A 17839-nucleotide genomic window follows, 5' to 3' on the forward strand; every position below is an offset into this window, starting at 1 on the left:
AAAAAGATTTTATAAAATATCGATTGACTTGTATGAACTTATCAAAAATATAAGGTATTAAAAAGCGCATATTTCAATATAATACAAGATACTAAAATGAAAATTTTCCATTACAATTTTTTGAAAGGCTCTTAGTACAATTACCCCCGAACTTGTTGTGGTTTAACAAATTATCCCTTGAACTGGCAAGTAACCATCTGAACTTATAAAATCGTTGTAATGTATCCCCTTTTATTAAATTTGTTTAAAATTTTTATTAGATTTAAATGATTAAAATTTGAGGCTTTTAAAAACTTGAATAATATTTAAATTGGGATGTTATAATTTTTTATCGGACGTGTTTTTCTAACACTAATTTATTACAATCATCGTTAAAATATAACATATTAAAATAATTTTATAAGTTGAGAGAGGAATTTACCAACCTCAAAAATTTTAAAGAGCAAATTACTAAAAGCATCCAAATTCAGGGGTAAATGTATCAAACATCCTTTTTTGAAAAGGTTCGCATATCGTCGAACAAATTCCAAGCGCGAATCCTGTTTGCCGTTTCGATAGTTCTCTTTTACCCGTCCGTCTTTCTTTCTTTCTTTCTTTCTTTCAACTCCTGTTCTTCAGCGCTACGAAAAAAATCGCGACATTCCCTCCCGCCTTTACCATCACCATGCTTCATCTGTATCTCAGAGCTCCTCGCCTCTGCTTTCTCCGATCTCCTCGCCGCCACCATTTTCACCATCACCATCACCACCATCGCTTCCTCTCTTCCTCTTCTTCTTCTTCCTCTTCCTCCGAACCCCCAACCGACCTCGACAATCCCGAACAACTCCTTCCTCCTCCGCCGCCCATTCTCCGCCAGCCGACCACTCTCTCTCCTCGCCCACCGCCCTCTCTCTCTAGAAACTCCGTCATCGCCGTCTCCGCGGCGACCGCGGTCTCCGCTCTCGTCGCCGCCGTCGCGCTTCTCTCGTCCTCCGATCACGACCAGAAATCCGACCGCGGGACCTCCTCGAACCCTCTCTACGCCGGCGTCGAACAGGCGATCCAGAAGTCCGGTGAGTCCTTCAAGAAGGTTTTCCACCACGTCAAGCAGACCGGCGTCGCCGCCTCCGTCCTCTGGCAGTCCCTCAGTTCGGTCCTCTCCTCGGCCAATCACGAGGTTCGCTCCGGCTTCGGGCTTAGGGTTGCCGCGCTGCTTGCGGACATTGCCGCGGCGAATGAGAGCCGCAGGGCTGCCATTGTTGGCGCCGGCGGAGGCGCCGTCGTCGATTGGTTGCTCGAGTCGGTGGCCGTTCAACGGGATGGAAACGGCACGCAGGCCGAGTCAGCCAGAGCGCTCGCCTACTTGATCGCCGATCCTAATGTCTCCGCCGCCGTGCTAGGGAGGCCCGGCGCCGTTCCCAAACTTCTGAGGTTCATTTTTTCGTGCCAGCCTCGGAGGTCCAAAAAGGTGAGGTTTTTAGGATTTTCTTTTCTTAGTTTCTCTCTGCCTTGGAGGTACGAATATTCAATCCAAAATCTTTAAGGTCTGTTTTTAGGTCTTGTTGAATAAATTAATCTATTTATTGATGATTAGAAACTTTCATTATCTGTTTTTGTTCTTGTATTTGAATCATAAGCATCAAAATCCTAGAATAATTGGAGTAAAACATTGTGTATGCATAAATTGAGTAAGGCTGTTAACGAATTGTTTCGTCCGAATGGATTCTATTACGCAAGGGAGACCCATTTTACGTTCGAAAGTTTTCATTTTTTCTATAAGAAACGAAAATAAAGAGGCTCTCATTTGCTATGCCTATGACATATTTGTCATAATGCTATCTGTGGATTACATGGTATGTTGGAATGCGTAATAGCAATTGGTGGAAGTCATGAATTTGAGCGATGGTTTATATAATACAGTCATTTTATCATTTGAATGTCTAAGCTTCACTCCTACATATTTCAATGGTGGAAATTCGTGGTTAAGGTTAGAAAAGCTTCATTCTTGATCTTTAGATGCTTTTATAGTGTTTTACCATTAATATCAAGCATTTTTGTGGGAGCAGCACTCAAGACGTAGTTCACTCGATATTTCTGATTCTTTGAAAGGCAGGAGCATGCTTGTGGCCGCCATCATGGATGTCGTCACATCCAACTGTGATAGTCTGGAAAACTTAGCTTTTAAGCCATCTCTTCCTGGAAATGCTGAAACAAGAGATATTGCAGCTGTCATTGAAGTTATTGAGGAAGGTGGCATGCATTTGGAGGAGTCACTTGGAGGCAAAGATGATGGAGACGGTGGAGGGGGAATAAAAGGGATTGGTATTAAAGTTCTTGGGGGCACAACAGTTTTAGGCTTTTCAAGAACAACTGAACTGATGGAGTTAAGGAGTTCAAGTCCTAGAAATGTGGAATCAGATGAGATTTATACAAAAGGTCGTGTTTTGCAAAATAAGCGTGACAATTCCCTGGCACACACCAAATTGGCTTCTGCTGTTGTTCCTGGGCTGTGGGATGATTTGCATTGTGAACATGTTGCCGTTCCTTTTGCTGCGTGGGCACTTGCTAATTGGGCAATGGCATCAGATGTCAACAGGTCACTCATACAAGAAATGGATCAGGATGGAAAAGCTGTAATGACTGCTTTAACGGCGCCTGAGAGATCTGTAAAATGGCATGGGAGTTTGGTGGCTAAGTTACTATTAGCTGACGAAAATATACCCCTAAATGATTATGTTTCTGACTGGTGTTCCAGTCTCCTTTCTACTGTTTCCCAGGCTAGTAAAAATGATGATATTCCTCTGGCTCAGGTTGCCTTGTCAGCATTTTTGGTTTCTGTTGAGAGAAGCCCTAGAGCGCAGAAAACAGTGATGGAGAAGGGTCTTCATTTGATGAGAGAAACTGCTAAGCGGACAACAAAGCATAAACATGTGCAAGAAGCATTGGCGAAGGCATTGGAATTGATGTGTAGTGCGGACTTGCATTTTTCTCTTGAAGAGAGCCAAAAGTGGTCTGGCATATTGCTTTCTTGGGTTTTTGGAAAACATTCATCAGACAATTTACATTCTTCAGCTATAAAAATTCTTTCGTCCATTCTTGAAGACCATGGACCATTTTCTATTCCAATCTCCCAAGGTTGGTTAGCTATTCTGCTTTCTGAAGTTTTAGCTTCCAGCAAGGCAGCGTCAGTCAAAGGAAATGTTCAGCCTAAAGCTGATAAAGTGAAGGTCTGTATATCTTTTCCTTCATTTTCATTGCTGTTATATCTTATGATGTGATAGGACACCAATCTCACAAACACAAATCGATCAAAAAAGAATGAATCTTTTGATAAAGACTGTTCGATTGAGAACAAAATCAGGAAAAGATTGACAGAATGAAGAAAAGAATCACGAACGACTTTATTAATTGCTGAGATATACACTCCGATTGGCAGAACTTCGAGGGTCTGCCTTCCTCCCCTTACTTGGAATATATCCAAGATTTGTACAATTCACAGATTATTTCCCGACCCCTTCTCTAACCCTCTTGCCCCCCCTTTTATACACTTTCCTTCTAAGCAACAAACTTTCTCAGTAAGCTAACTAAACTAATACGAACACTTCCACAGCCAGCTTCCAACGCCTCCAGCAAGCTAAAAAAACAACATTTCCTACCCCTGTTTATTCCTCCTAACATACACTTGCCTGAGTAAGGGCTTATCAATTACACCCCCCCTAAACAAAGTCACATTGTCCGCAAGGTGGAAGGTAGGAAACTGGCGTTGAATCACCTCAAACAGCTCCCATGAAGATTCAAAGTCGGGAAGGTAGCGCCATTTAATCAAAACCTCCAAGGAACCTGTGGCAGGGGAAAAACGTGTATCCAGGACCTGTGCGGGCTCCACTTGCAACGTCAAATCTTTCGACAAGATCGGAGGTAAAGATTGAGGAATATCCACAGGACCTAGCGCCTTCTTCAAGCGGGAGACATGAAAGACCGGGTGAATCCGAGCGTGAGAAGGAAGTTGCAGCCGATACGCCACTGGACCCACTCGCGCGAGGATCAGAAACGGCCCATAGTAGCGAGGAGCAAGCTTTTCATTTACCACACGCGCCAATGCTCGATGACGATACGGCTGGAGCTTCAAATAAACCATGTCACCCACCTCAAATGTCACAGAACGACGCTTCTTGTTGGCATGGTCTCGCATAGACTGTTGAGCGCGACCCAAATGATCCTTCAATTCCGCCAACAGCGCATCCCGATCGCATAGTTGCCGCTCCAACTCCGATGTAGCCGTAGAACCAGCCTCATACGGCACCAACTGCGGAGGATCCCGTCCATAGAGAGCCTTGAAAGGCGTCATGGTAGCCGAAACATGAAAGCTCGTATTGTACCAATATTCGGCCCACGAAAGATGCGTAAACCACTGCCTAGGTTGGCTAGAGACAAAACAATGCAAGTAGGCCTCGAAACAACGGTTGACAACCTCCGTTTGTCCATCCGTCTGTGGACGATACGCCGTACTCCGGCATAAAGTAGTGCCCTGCAACCGGAAAAGCTCCTTCCAAAAATGGCTCATAAAAACCTTGTCTCGATCGGAGATGATACTCCGCAGAAATCCATGTAGGCGCACTATGTCTCGGACGAAGGAAGCAGCCACGGTGTTGGCCGAGAACGGGTGTTTAAGGCCAATGAAGTGACCATACTTACTGAGGCGGTCAACGACAACCAAGATTGAATTATAGCCCGCAGATTTAGGTAACCCCTCAATAAAGTCCATGGAAATATCATCCCAAACCCGGTTGGGTATAGGCAAGGCTGCAACAACCCGGCCGGTGATAACGTGGACGACTTATTTTGTTGACAAACAGCACAAGCAGCCACAAAAGACTCGACATCCTTGCGCATACCCCTCCAGTAAAACTCCATTGCCAACCGCTTGTAAGTCTTAAAGACCCCCAAATGCCCGCCTATCTTACTACTATGAAACTCACGTAACAAGGTTGGAATAAGAGGAGATTTTGGAGAAATGACTAACCTGCCCTTGTATAGTAAGTGCCCCCTTTGAAGGGAAAACCCCGCCAACGAAGGAGAGCCAGCCAACGGTTCCTCCACAGTTTTATTGAGCCCCGGATCTGCCTTAATCTGTCGTTGCAACTCCTCAATATCAAGCACCATTGGAGTTGTCATGACCATTAAAGCCAGTCCCACTTGTTGTCTCGATAGGGCATCAGCCACCCTATTTTCTGGACCCGGTTTGTATTGAATCTCGAAATCATAACCAAGCAATTTACATAACCGTCTTTGATGCTCCACACTTACCAAGCGCTGTTCCAATAAAAACTTCAAACTCTTCTTATCGGTGCGCACCACAAAGCGTCTACCTAACAAGTAAGGTCGTCATTTCTGAATGGCTAACACAATGACCATTAGTTCCCGCTCATAGACCGATTTGGCGCGAGCGCGCGCTGAAAGGACTTGGCTAAAGTAAGCGATGGGGCGCTGCTGTTGCATCAAAACTGCTCCTAGACCAAACCCCGAAGCGTCAGATTCCACCACGAAAGGTTGAGAAAAATCTGGCAAGGCCAATACTGGAATCTCGGTCATAGCCCTTTTTAAGTGCTGAAAAGCATCCTCAGCCTCAGAATTCCAGTGAAAAGCATCCTTCTTAAGTTGTTGCGTCAATGGCCACGCAATGCGTCCATACCCCTCCACGAAACGGCGGTAATAACCTGTGAGGCCCAAGAACCCCCGTAACTCCTTGATGGACTGCGGAGTAGGCCAATCCAATATAGCCTATATCTTGCTGGAATCTGCGGAGACGCCATTCCTAGAGACCACATGACCCAAGTATTCCAATTGCTCCTGTGCGAAGAGACATTTTTTTTTATTGATGTACAATTGGTTGGCCTGCAAAACCGAAAGGACCCTATCCAAGTGCTCCAAGTGGTCCTCCCAAGAACGGCTGTAAATCAGGATGTCATCAAAGAAAACCAACACAAAGCGGCGTAAGAACGGCTTCAACACTTCATTCATCAAAGACTGAAATGTAGCCGGTGCATTTGTCAATCCGAACGGCATAACGAGGAACTCATAGTGTCCCTCCAGAGTGCGGAAAAGCAGTCTTAGGCACATCCTCGTCACACATGCGAATTTGGTGATATCCTGATTTCAAATCTAGTTTGGTAAAAATGGTGGCTTCGTACAACTCGTCTAACAACTCTTCTATCACCGGAATTGGGAATTTATCCGGAACGGTAGCTTTGTTTAGCGCCTGATAATCTATGCAAAATCTCCAACTGCCATCCTTCTTCTTGACAAGCAAAACCGGGCTGGAGAACGGGCTCGTACTCGGCTGTATAATTCCAGCCGCCAACATTTCCCTCACGAGCTTCTCTATTTCATTTTTTTGAAAATGGGGGTATCGGTACGGTCGGACACTAATCGGACCGGTGCCATCCTCAAGAATTATGCGGTGGTCCTTCACTCTATGAGGTGGTAAACCGGCTGGCATGTTAAGGACTGCCGCATGCTTATGCAACAAAACTCGAAGTTGCTCATTGCTCTCCTCTTCCTTATCACAACCTTGCTCCACCCCCAATTGACTCATTTCTAAGTAAATGCCCTGCCCTTCATGACGAATGGTGCGCATCATGGCCTTGAGGGAAATCAATGACCTTGTAAGACTTGCATCCCCCTTCAACATCACATTCTCCCCGTGCACCTTGAATCTCATAACTTGAGTTTTCCAATTGACATTCATACTCCCCAAAGTCTCAAGCCATTGCATTCCTTGAATCACATCTATTCCACCCAATTCCAGTGGCAAGAAATTCTCAATTATGGTCAAGTTTTGCATGCTCAACACCACTTCCTTACACAATCCCTGCCCTTGTACCGACTCCCCTGTGCCCGTTTGGACACCAAAACCCGTTGTAGGAGTTATGGACAGTTTTAATTCTGACACTAGAGTAAGAGAAATAAAGTTGTGTGTAGCCCCGGAATCGATTAAAACAATTACCTCACGATGACCAATCTCCCCCTTTATCTTCATGGTTTTTGGTGTCGTCAACCCCACTACGGAGTTCAAGGATAACTTGATCACCTCCGTTCGTAGCAATTCCCCGGGCTCCTCCTTTGCCTCATCCAACTCAATTTCCTCGTTTTCAAATTCGTCCTCATCGCTAACTAACATAATCCGCAACTCCCTCTTCTTACAGCGATGCCCAACAGTAAACTTTTCATCACAACGAAAACATAGTCCCCTATTCCTCTTCTCCTGCCACTCCAAGTCGGATAATTTTTGGAATGGAAAATCCTTCTTCGGCCTCTCAACACTAGGGCTGCCTTGAGGCTGATTCGCTGGAGCTCCCATTGGCGGATTCGATGTGAGTCCGCTGCTTGAGGACGCCAAACTCGAGACCCTTTAATCTCCCTTCGCAACAACAGATTTTTCTCTTCAATTCGCTGCGCAATGTCCATGATTTCGGAGAGTCCCTCTGGCTTGAGTAAGCGTAGTTCAGCCCCGAATATAAGCCTTCAAACCATTCACAAAAATGCCTTCAAGGATTTCCTCCGGAACTTCTTGTAAAGGGGCAGCCGATACCTCAAAATTTCGGCGATATTCAGCCACCATACCTGTTTGCTTAAGCGCTAGAAATCGTTCACACAGATTTCCCTCTTGTGAAGAACGAAAACGTTGCAGGAGAGCCACCTTGAAATCAGTCCAAGTGATGAAAGGCCGCCGCTAATTCTGCCACTGAAACCATGATAGTGCATCTCCCTCTAATGCAATTCCTGCAGTCATTAATTTTTCCCTCTCCGAGAACCTTCCTGCTGTCATTAGTTTTTCCCTCTCCGAGAACTTGTTAATTGAGAAAAAGTGGCTCATTCTAAACAGCCAACCATCCGGATCAGTGCCACTGAACAGCGGTTAGTCCAATTGTTTCCGCCTTACCTGTGAGAAATCCTCACCTCCCCACGGCTCCCCATACTTCCCCATGAAATCCATAGAGTCCTCAGCCTCATTTTCCTCCCAATACCGTCTTCCTTCTCTACTTATATGTCCACTGAAGCGTCCCCCTTCAAAACGACCATCCCCTCTCTCCCAACCACCATCCCCTCTCTCAAAACGACCATCCCCTCTCTGTCTTAGTGCACCATTTCCTGTACGAGCTCCTCCTTCCCCTTCTCCATTTCGGCCACTGCGACCGTCCCGTACATCCTCCGAAGTTCCTCCCGTTCGGAAATCGCCGCGCCGCCCATCGCGGAGGTTGCGTTCGCCATCGCCGGTCTCGCCGCCCCTGGGTCGGCCATTCCGGCCATCTTGACTGAGATCGGAACGAATTCCATTCGCGAATCGAACCCTAGCTCGCGCGATCTCTTCTCCAACCAGGTTCTCCCTGCAGTCCACTTCCCGTCGTTTTCCCTTTTCCCTTTCCCCGAGAATTCGAGGATCGACCATTTCTCCCAAATTGCGACCGTCCTCCTCCACCAGTCCAGCAACTTCACGAACTAGTCCTTGGACCACTCCGATCTCGTCTTCCCTAACCCTCGCGATTCCTGAACGTGATCCCTCCGCCGGCAGATTCGCCGTCGCCGCAGACAGCAGCCGCATCTGCTCCTCCATCAGTCGGCGTAGATCCGACACATTTTGGCTCATTTCAGCCATATTATGGTTGATTTCCGTTCTACTTTGGCTCATTTCCGCCCTTACCTCGCCAAATTCCTTCTCCACCGCAGCCTTAACTTGATGAATCTCCTTCTCCATCGCCTCAAATTTCTCCTCCGCTTTTCTGGCAGCCATTATCGCCCAGAAAAGTGCTCTGATACCAAATTGATAAAGACTGGTTCGATTGAGAACAAAATCAGGAAAAGATTGATAGAATGAAGAAAAGAATCACAAACGACTTTATTAATTGCTGAGATATACACTCCAATTGGCAGAACTTCGAGGGTTTGCCTTCCTCCCCTTACTTGGAATGTATCCAAGATTTGTACAATTCACAGATTATTTCCCGACCCCCTCTCTAACCCTTTTGCCCCCCCTTTTATACACTTTCCTTCGAAGCAACAAACTTTCTCAGTAAGCTAACTAAACTAATACTAACACTTCCACAGCCAGCTTCCAACGCCTCTAGCAAGCTAAAAAAACAACATTTCCTACCCCTGTTTATTCCTCCTAACATACACTTGCCTGAGTAAGGGCTTATCATCTTTATTGACTAGAATTGATAAAATCTCCAAAAAGTACGGTGATGTTTTGAGGGCAGCATCCCCTCACCCTAACCTGGTTTCCCAAGTCAATTTTCCTAAAACAACTGATACCCCCCTAACTAATCACTTACTAACTCTTAACTCACTTGAAATTCAGTTATCAAACCAAACTAACCCGAGTCCTATCATGATGTTGTATCCAGATAATTTTGTGGGTCTACATCATGTGAACCAATTAATATTCATGCTAAGCATAATTTAATGCTTGTGTGTTTGTGCATGTATGCATAATTTTATGAAAGTAAAATTAAGATATATCGTATAAACTCTAAGACCCCAAGTGACCATTCATCTCAACACTTTGTCCTGGAATTGAGGTAGGATACAGTGTAAAAGTCTTATGTAGTAACAACAAAAAAAGGGGAAAGAAAAAACAGATAATTTGCTCGTAATGTATGACTTTATATTTTTTGCAGACTCAAATTGATCAATCAAACATTCTTTCTGCGGGACAAGTTGTAAATCAATTGTCAGGATCTGTTGTCAATCTAGCAGGAAGTCAGCTGGGAACGGCCACAGACTCTAATGATGCATTTCCATATGCCAATCTTCTTTCCATGGAACCTTTTGTGGGGCCATCTAAAAATCTGAAGAAAGATAGTGTACCTAAGTTTGATGTAGCAGATTCTGCAATGGCAACCCTGAAGGGGATCAAAGCATTAGCTGAACTTTCTTATGATGATTCTTCGTGTCGGGATAAAATTACTGATTGTGGGGTCCTATGTTTACTGAGACGCCTTTTGCTATGTGATGACTTTGAAAAACTGGCTGCAATAAAAGCATATGATGCTTCCAAGATCCTTGAAGCGCAAGAAAAGAATGCAAATGTCCCCAGTGAATCATCGGAGACAGATAATAATGATCAATCTAGTGTCCGAGTTCCACCGACAGCTCACATCCGAAGGCATGCAGCGAGACTGTTGACTATCCTCTCATTGCTCCCAAAGGTCCAGAAAGTCATTTTAGCCGATGAAAATTGGTGTACATGGCTTGAGAGTTGTGCGAATGGAAAGATCCCAGGCTGCAGTGATCTTAAAATACAAAGTTATGCGAGGGCAACGCTGTTAAATATATTCTGTAATCAAGAAAGTGAAGGGGACTCTGTAAATGATGACATTCCTAATTCTGGTGCTGCAAATAAAAGAAAAACTTGTCCTCATTATAATGACATAATTTTTTTGATCAATCCTCAACTACCCCACTGGAAGTGTCCTGAAAAATGTGATCAGGACAATTTTCAAAAGGAGGAATCTTCTTTAGCTGAGACCATTGCTGTTGATCACGAGGACGAACCTGTTACTAGACCCTCAAATGATGATAACTTGTTTGGTTCAGACGCATCTCAAAGCAGCTTAGGAATGAGTGAGACTCCACTTTTTGATGTTGTTTTTGTTCATGGTCTTCGTGGTGGTCCTTATAAGACATGGCGCATAGCTGAGGACAAGTCATCAACTAAGTCTGGGTTAGTCGAAAAGATTGATCAGGAAGCAGGAAAGCTAGGAACATTCTGGCCAGGTGAATGGCTTTCTGCCGACTTCCCTCAAGCCCGCATGTTCACACTTAAATACAAGGTTTGTTGCTAATTTATGATAAACAAAGCTTGGTTCGCTGGTCCGAATTTTGTTGATTTGAACTTTTTTGTTTGAACAAGAAAATTCGAACTGTGTGGTTCAAATTGTAGTTCGAATTGGCGTTTGGATGTGCAATTAAGATTTTGATCTGAACATGGAAAAAAAATTCGATTTTGTATTTATAGGTGTGAGAAGCATAGAGAGTGGCCACCTTTTTACTGTTAAAAAATGGTTTGAACGATTGAACTTAAGGGGGAGAGCTAAACTCTAAGTTGGACAGTTTAACTCAGTTCAAAGGAAAAATATAATTCGAATTGCGTGCTTACCAAACACAAATTTAAACTGTGCTCACTGTTTGAACTGAGTTAAACTAAGCTAAACCAGTAAAACAAACGGGTTTAGAATCTTTAAAAAATCAGTTGTCTTTCAAACTTTGCATCCTTTACCTTCGAAGTTCATTGTCATATTGCTCAACGGACCCACAAAGTTTACACCATTTGAGTTTTTTATGCAGACAAATCTCACTCAATGGTCTGGAGCTAGCCTTCCTCTTCAGGTTTGTATTCTTGGTTATTATTAAGCTCGTTATTTGTCAGATAGATTGGTAAGGTACCTTTCTGGCAGAAGATTATGTTAACATACCTTATTTTTTCATTGAAATATATTTGAGGCTTTGATGACACTAGGGGTTATCCACTTAAAATCCAGTTTGAACAGAACAAATATATTTGTGAAATAACTTGTTGGCTTTAGGAAAAAATTTCATTGGCATAACGAGTATGTGTGCATTTGATGAAATACAACAGTCCTTGTCTGCCTACACTATGGGGCAACAAGAGGACACTGATTAACCTTGTCAAATATACCATGACCTCGTATTATTCTTTATGCTTCAAGCGTAGGGATCTTCTTCGATGGATTGTATTATTCTATAGGTAAACAACATCTACACCCTTCCATTATCACTATATAAAACTTCTTTTGTTTGCTTTATACAGGAAGTCAGCTCCATGTTATTAGAAAAGCTTGTTGATGCTGGGATTGGTGACCGACCTGTTGTCTTTGTGACTCACAGGTTTGTCTTGTGTTCTTTGTGCATGTGGCATCTACTCGCAGCATATTTTCATAGCCAAGTTGGTGTCTATAAACTTTCATGATTGCTTCTATAAAATAATATCTTGCTCTTTATGTGCAGCATGGGAGGACTTGTTGTCAAGCAAATGTTGTATAAAGCAAAGACGGAGAATGTTGATAACCTTGTCAAAAACACCATTGGAGTCGTATGCTTCATCTCAGTCACTAATTTTCTTACATCGTGGTTATTTTATTTATTGTTCATAGATGATAATGGTAGCGTCTTACCTTGGTTTTCAGGTGTTCTACAGCTGCCCACACTTTGGAAGCAAACTTGCAGACATGCCTTGGAGAATGGGCCTGGTTTTGCGCCCTGCCCCAAGTGTTAGTATATGAACTTCAAGAACTTGTTGGATTCTTTAGTTTTTCATCTTCTTTCCCTATCACGATAATTGTTACTTCTCTAACTTTTGAAGTTGGGGCTTGTTTATATATTAAGTTGATACCATTGAGCACTTCTTGTTTCTTTAGATTGGAGAGCTAAGAAGTGGATCTACAAGATTAATAGAGCTTAATGACTTTACCCGTCAACTTCACAAGAAGGGGTTGCTTGATGTTCTTAGTTTTTGTGAGGTAGTCTTTAAGTTACTCCATTTCTGGTTTTGTTCATGCATCTCTTTGTCAACTTGATATGTAAGCGTTGACCATGTTACAGACCAAAGTAACCCCGATTGTCGAAGGCTATGGAGGATGGGCCTTTCGAATGGAAATAGTTCCAATTGAATCAGCGTATCCTGGATTTGGTGAACTTGTTGTGAGTATGATTGCAGATGACCATATGCATATTAAATATTGAAAAGAACAACATCAACAATAGTAATGATGAAAAACACGGTCTTTTCGAGGGGCTTTTTTACTACTAGCCTTTTCATTTTCCAACTGATTTGATGTTCTTTGTTTGCTTGGAAATTGGTCACGTTTAACTACTTTGAACGGTTGCTCAACTTTAGAATGTGTAGCGTACAGTCAAACTTTAAGCTCACAAACTCTTCATTCTTCATAGTGTCCTAATTTTTGTCATTTTGAAACAGGTCTTGGAGTCCACAGATCATATAAATTCTTGCAAACCACTCAGCCGTGCCGATCCATCGTACACCGAGACTTTGGAGTTCTTGAGAAAGCTCAAAGCCAATACATGAAGTGAAATTTGCGCAACAAATCGATACATTGGAAAATGTTTCAATCATGTTCATGGTGCATCTGGAACTTAGTTCAACGATGGTTTTTCTTGATGCAATGAGGCTCTAGGAGGTGCGCATAAGCTGTAAAATGGCGCATCTTGGACACAACAGAAGTATATTTGTTGCAAAGTCAGGAGTACTAGAATACTAACCTGAAAAATAATTTTTTTGAAAAAAATAATAACCTGATGAGATGAATCTTGCCCATTTTTCCTCCTAACATCCACCCACATGATCTTATAGTGATAGAGACAAAGAAACAATTTTTCTTCCATTTTTCTAAAGGTTCTGTAATTCTTCTGCTCGAGTTGTACATATACACCAATATTCTTTCCCCACTGATGTTGTATTTTGTAGATAAAGCCTAAAGAGAAGATAGAGAATTAAGATCAGAATACAAGCACATTGTAACGTTACCGGTTACCCGATTGAGATTGACATTATTTCATCAATTATAGTAGCCGTTTCTCTTTATTTACTTTTATTTTATGCTAACGTGTTCTGTTTATAGTTTGTGTTATCCCATCCATACATAATGCTTAACTTGTTCTGTTTATAGTTTGTGTTTATAATTTGGCCTCCCAATTTTTGTTACACTCGTTAATCTCTTGGCCGGTAAATTAAAAACAAAAAAAATGAAAAATTTTGAGCAAATGTTTCATTTACATATTGTGGGTGGATTGATATTCGTTACAAAATTTTTTGAAAAGCGGCACGACCAAAAAAAAAAAAAAAGAAGGGAAACGGAGAATTTTGTCCAAATTACTACAGTGATTTTTTCTTGACTGAAATATTTTAAACAGCATTTAAAAGGGACTATTTTACAATTAATCTCCATGTCACTTTCAAAATATTACAACTATAAATACCCAAATAAAATATTGCAACGCAAGTATAGTTTTTTTTTTTTTAAAGCTGCTTCAAAAAAAAAAAAGGTTTCAAAAGAAAGATATCTCGGCAAAGGAGGGATTTTTGCCTTAACCACCTGAAAGGTGGGAAATTTAGCCGGTTAACTCCTTGGCGTTCACAAAATGGCGCTAATGGCGAAACCATTGGCACAACCTCCAACACACGCCTCGCTTTCACTCCCTCATTCCCTTCCTCCACCACAATGGCTTAAACCCTCCGCAATTCCAGCCAATCACTCGAAGAAACTTCACGACCGAGCCCTAATCGTCCGGCGCTCCGACTTCAGCTTCGCCGCGACGCCTCCGTCTTGGTCGCCAGCTCCGGCGACATCTCCGGCGCCTCCGGTGGTGAAGAAGAGGACGAGGTATCGGAGGGAGTACCCGGGAGAGAGCAAAGGCATCACGGAGGAGTTGAGGTTCGTGGCCATGAGACTCCGCAACATTGACGGCAAGAAGTACTCGAAGAATGAAGAAGACGATAGCAGCGATGATAATGATTCGATGCTCGACCAAGGCGAGGAACGAGGACGCAGTGGATCAGAAGAATCGGACGGTGATGTGGGGGACACATGGCATCCCACCATGGAAGGCTTCCTCAACTACTTGGTCGATAGTCAGCTCGTGTTCAGCACCGTTGAGCGCATTGTTGATGATTCCAATGACGTTGCTTGTGAGTTTTGATATTTTCACTCCTAGTTTTGCCTTTTTTTTTTCTTTTTTGTTTTGTAGAGATAAAAAATTTAGGAACATTTTCTCAAGTTCTTACCTTTATAATCCTTTGTAATGGAGCATTGCTATAATACACCATCGGTGTTAATCGACTGATAGAAAATAGATCCTGCAGCGTCGGACGTACAAGTGTGGCCCACTTTTTATTACTGATAGTGCTTAGTACAGGTTCTTTATAATGTCAATTAACCCACTTTATTAGTATTCCTAAGCATTCAAAATTGGGTGATTCTACACTTGTGGTAACTATCCGTGATGCATGTTTTTAAATATTAGGTTTAATTTGGTAAATCTAACGGTTTAAAAAGTTCTACTGCACCCTACGGTAGAATTCTCTTTCAAGTTTTAGGAAAGGGCTTTGATTTTACATTTCATGGTATTTGGAAGATGTAATCATAAGAAATTTACTTACCACATATAGTGTTACGCTTTTTCAAAATCATTATTATATTGAATAAATGTCAACTTACATGTTTAACTTTCACACATGTTACATTCTTTGGAAGGACCCAAAAAAAATCCTCAAATACTTGTTAAACATGGAGCTAAGAAATTGAGAAACAGTAAATGATTAGTTTATATTTTAGCAAATACAAAGTTTAGGAAATGAAGTGGAATTTAGTAATTTACTTTTGCCTGTTAATTGGGTACTTGGTTATGTCCCGCTTCGGGTTTCTGAGTTCTCTTTAGTATTTAGTGAACTATCCCACCATTGTTATATTTCTTCATAAACTATGTGCAGATGCTTACTTCAGAAAGACTGGACTTGAAAGATCAGAGGGGCTTTCGAGAGATATAGAATGTTTTAGGCAAAAGGGCATGGTGATTCCGGAGCCGAGCAACCCCGGAGTTTCTTATTCAAAGTATCTGGAACAACTAGCCGAGAGGAGTGCCCCATTGTTCCTCTGCCATTTCTATAACATATATTTCTCTCACATAGCAGGCGGTCAGGTCATAGTGCAGCAGGTACTTTGTCTAGCTGGTTTTTATACTTGCCTTTTGCTTTTAAATCTAATTTGATCATTTGTGGAATTTGCTTCCTATGCCAAGACATTTACTTTTGAGCCTTGTATTAGATCGAGTGAGTTGATATTCCATTTCTCTTGAATCCTGTTTTCAAGTTGTCCGAGAAGCTTCTAGATGGAAGGGAGCTGGAATTTTCCAAATGGGAAGGGAATGTACAAGAGTTGTTGAGAGGTGTTCGTGAAAAGCTCAACATGCTTGGAGAGGTTACTATCATATTGACCATCATCTATATATATATATATATATATATATATGTACTTGCAAATTGCAATCTGTTTTTTTTTTTTTTTTTTTTTTTTTTTTTTTTTTCCTGTGAAAATTCTCACTACCCTCTTGCCGCAATGTGATTACAGCACTGGTCTCGAGATCAAAAAAACAAATGCTTAAGAGAAGCTTCCAAGTCATTCCGGTTTCAGGGTCAGATAGTTCGCTTGATCATTTCGTGAAACCATGCCATCTCAGATTTTCTCTATTTGCGTAAGTTATTAACTTATTATTGAAGCTTTATTACTAGTCTTTTTTGCCAACGTAAAAGAATATTTTGCATATCACTTTTGTTATCTTTCTCTTTGGCAATCACTCATTCTTAAAACCAGCATTCTTAAGACCAAAAGTTGGGTGTAAAAGGGGGGAAAGCTCTCTGTTCCTAGTTGTCCTATAGTTAGATTCTCCGAAACCACGAGAATCCTTAGTTAGAATGGGATCCGCAAATATTGGCAAAATTATAATTATTGTTAACCAAGGAAAATAATTTGTGGTAAAAACAAGATATACTTGGACCAGAAATCTTTTGCTTACCTGCAGCTCTTTTGCTTGCGATGGATAAAAAAGGGAGGAGACATCACCCCCTGTTGGGAAGTGTGTCTTGTATGCTTCTCCCACTTGTGTTTCTTGAGAATTTTGAACCTTGAATTCTGGATTAATGTGGATTTTTCTGTCATTCTTTCTATCTTTCTATCTTGTCATTTCGTCCCTCATTCTATATTGTCAAAAATTTTCAAGTAGCCACTAGCCATGATATTTAATGTGCACAGGCACATATAACATCCAATTCTCTATTGGATTTTAATAGTGGTGTTTAAGGGGGTATAAATTTTTTGAAAAGATTAAACACTCGTAAATCTTACCGAGTGGGGTAATAGCAGACACGTCACCCATGTTTGTATACAAACCAAATCAAAATATTGAGGTGTGTTCTTTCCTTTATTTGTATTGTATTTTTATTTTTATTTTTTTTTTGCCAACCTATGTCTGTTACTGTTAGCATCATCCTACGACCAACCAAGCAACATTTCTGTCCTAATCTTTGTTTTCTCTTCTTGTCTACCAGGTAGAACCATTCTGTTGGGGACTAAATTTTGACCACTAAAGTCGTCCATTTACCAAATACTTAAAGATCAGTATATCACTATGCTATTCTACTATATGACTTGAAGTACAAGTAACATCATTGCCGCTACTGTGGGATATTAAACAGGGTTATTTATTTGTGAAGTTAATTTTGACAGAAAAGCTGCACTGAATGCGGGAAGTGGCACTTTTTTTTTTTTTTTTTGAGCCATATAAGTGGCACATGTCTCTGCCTTTGACTCTCTTTGTATAGACTCGATGCCTTGTGCACTTTCATTAAATTAGTATCTCGGATTTTGTAGTTTATTTAATGTCTTGTTGGATGTTTTGTTGACAAAAACTGTGTGAACTGAAACTGTTTGCTCAGCAATGACTTGAATGAAAATCAAGTGGATCAGAGCTTAGAGTTAGAATTCTAGTTTAGTGTGTTGAAGGGGTGCTTGGGAGTCTCATTCTAAGCAAAATCTAGATTAACTGGAATAATATAATTTTAAGTTATACACCGGTCCATTCATTTTGGTTCATACTTCATAGTTGATTTTTTTTTAAAACTATATTATATTCTATTTTATCTACCTTCTCATGTGAATGATTTTATCATCTGAAAACGGGAGGGAAATAAATCTCTCACTTTTAACGTAGACGCCAACTACTTAGTGCCTAAAATTATTGCAAGCAATTTTTGTGGAGGCAAAAAACG

The 17839-nt window shown here is 41.6% G+C and overlaps 2 protein-coding genes across 3 annotated transcripts; both read left to right on the forward strand.

The window, feature by feature from the left end:
- Positions 1-530: 530 nt before the first annotated feature.
- LOC21408749 lies at positions 531-13540 on the forward strand. Of its 2 annotated transcripts, XM_024167172.1 has the most exons (10): positions 531-1447; positions 2046-3206; positions 9657-10811; positions 11326-11367; positions 11810-11886; positions 12007-12091; positions 12186-12269; positions 12417-12518; positions 12601-12699; positions 12977-13540. In XM_024167172.1, the coding sequence occupies exons 1-10, from the start codon at positions 665-667 to the stop codon at positions 13082-13084; spliced, it is 3696 nt and encodes a 1231-aa protein (XP_024022940.1). In that variant the 5' UTR covers positions 531-664; the 3' UTR covers positions 13085-13540. The 2 variants fall into 2 exon arrangements, with proteins under 2 accessions (XP_024022940.1, XP_024022941.1); XM_024167173.1 differs by lacking the exon at positions 12601-12699.
- Positions 13541-14046: 506 nt separating this feature from the next.
- LOC21408750 (probable inactive heme oxygenase 2, chloroplastic) lies at positions 14047-17426 on the forward strand. Its single transcript, XM_010100400.2, has 5 exons — positions 14047-14704; positions 15506-15729; positions 15885-15992; positions 16143-16266; positions 17120-17426. The coding sequence occupies exons 1-4, from the start codon at positions 14158-14160 to the stop codon at positions 16233-16235; spliced, it is 972 nt and encodes a 323-aa protein (XP_010098702.1). The 5' UTR covers positions 14047-14157; the 3' UTR covers positions 16236-16266; positions 17120-17426.
- Positions 17427-17839: the final 413 nt, after the last annotated feature.

The sequence above is a fragment of the Morus notabilis genome, unplaced genomic scaffold (genome assembly GCF_000414095.1).
Source record: "Morus notabilis unplaced genomic scaffold, ASM41409v2 Scaffold467, whole genome shotgun sequence".
NCBI lineage: Eukaryota > Viridiplantae > Streptophyta > Magnoliopsida > Rosales > Moraceae > Morus > Morus notabilis.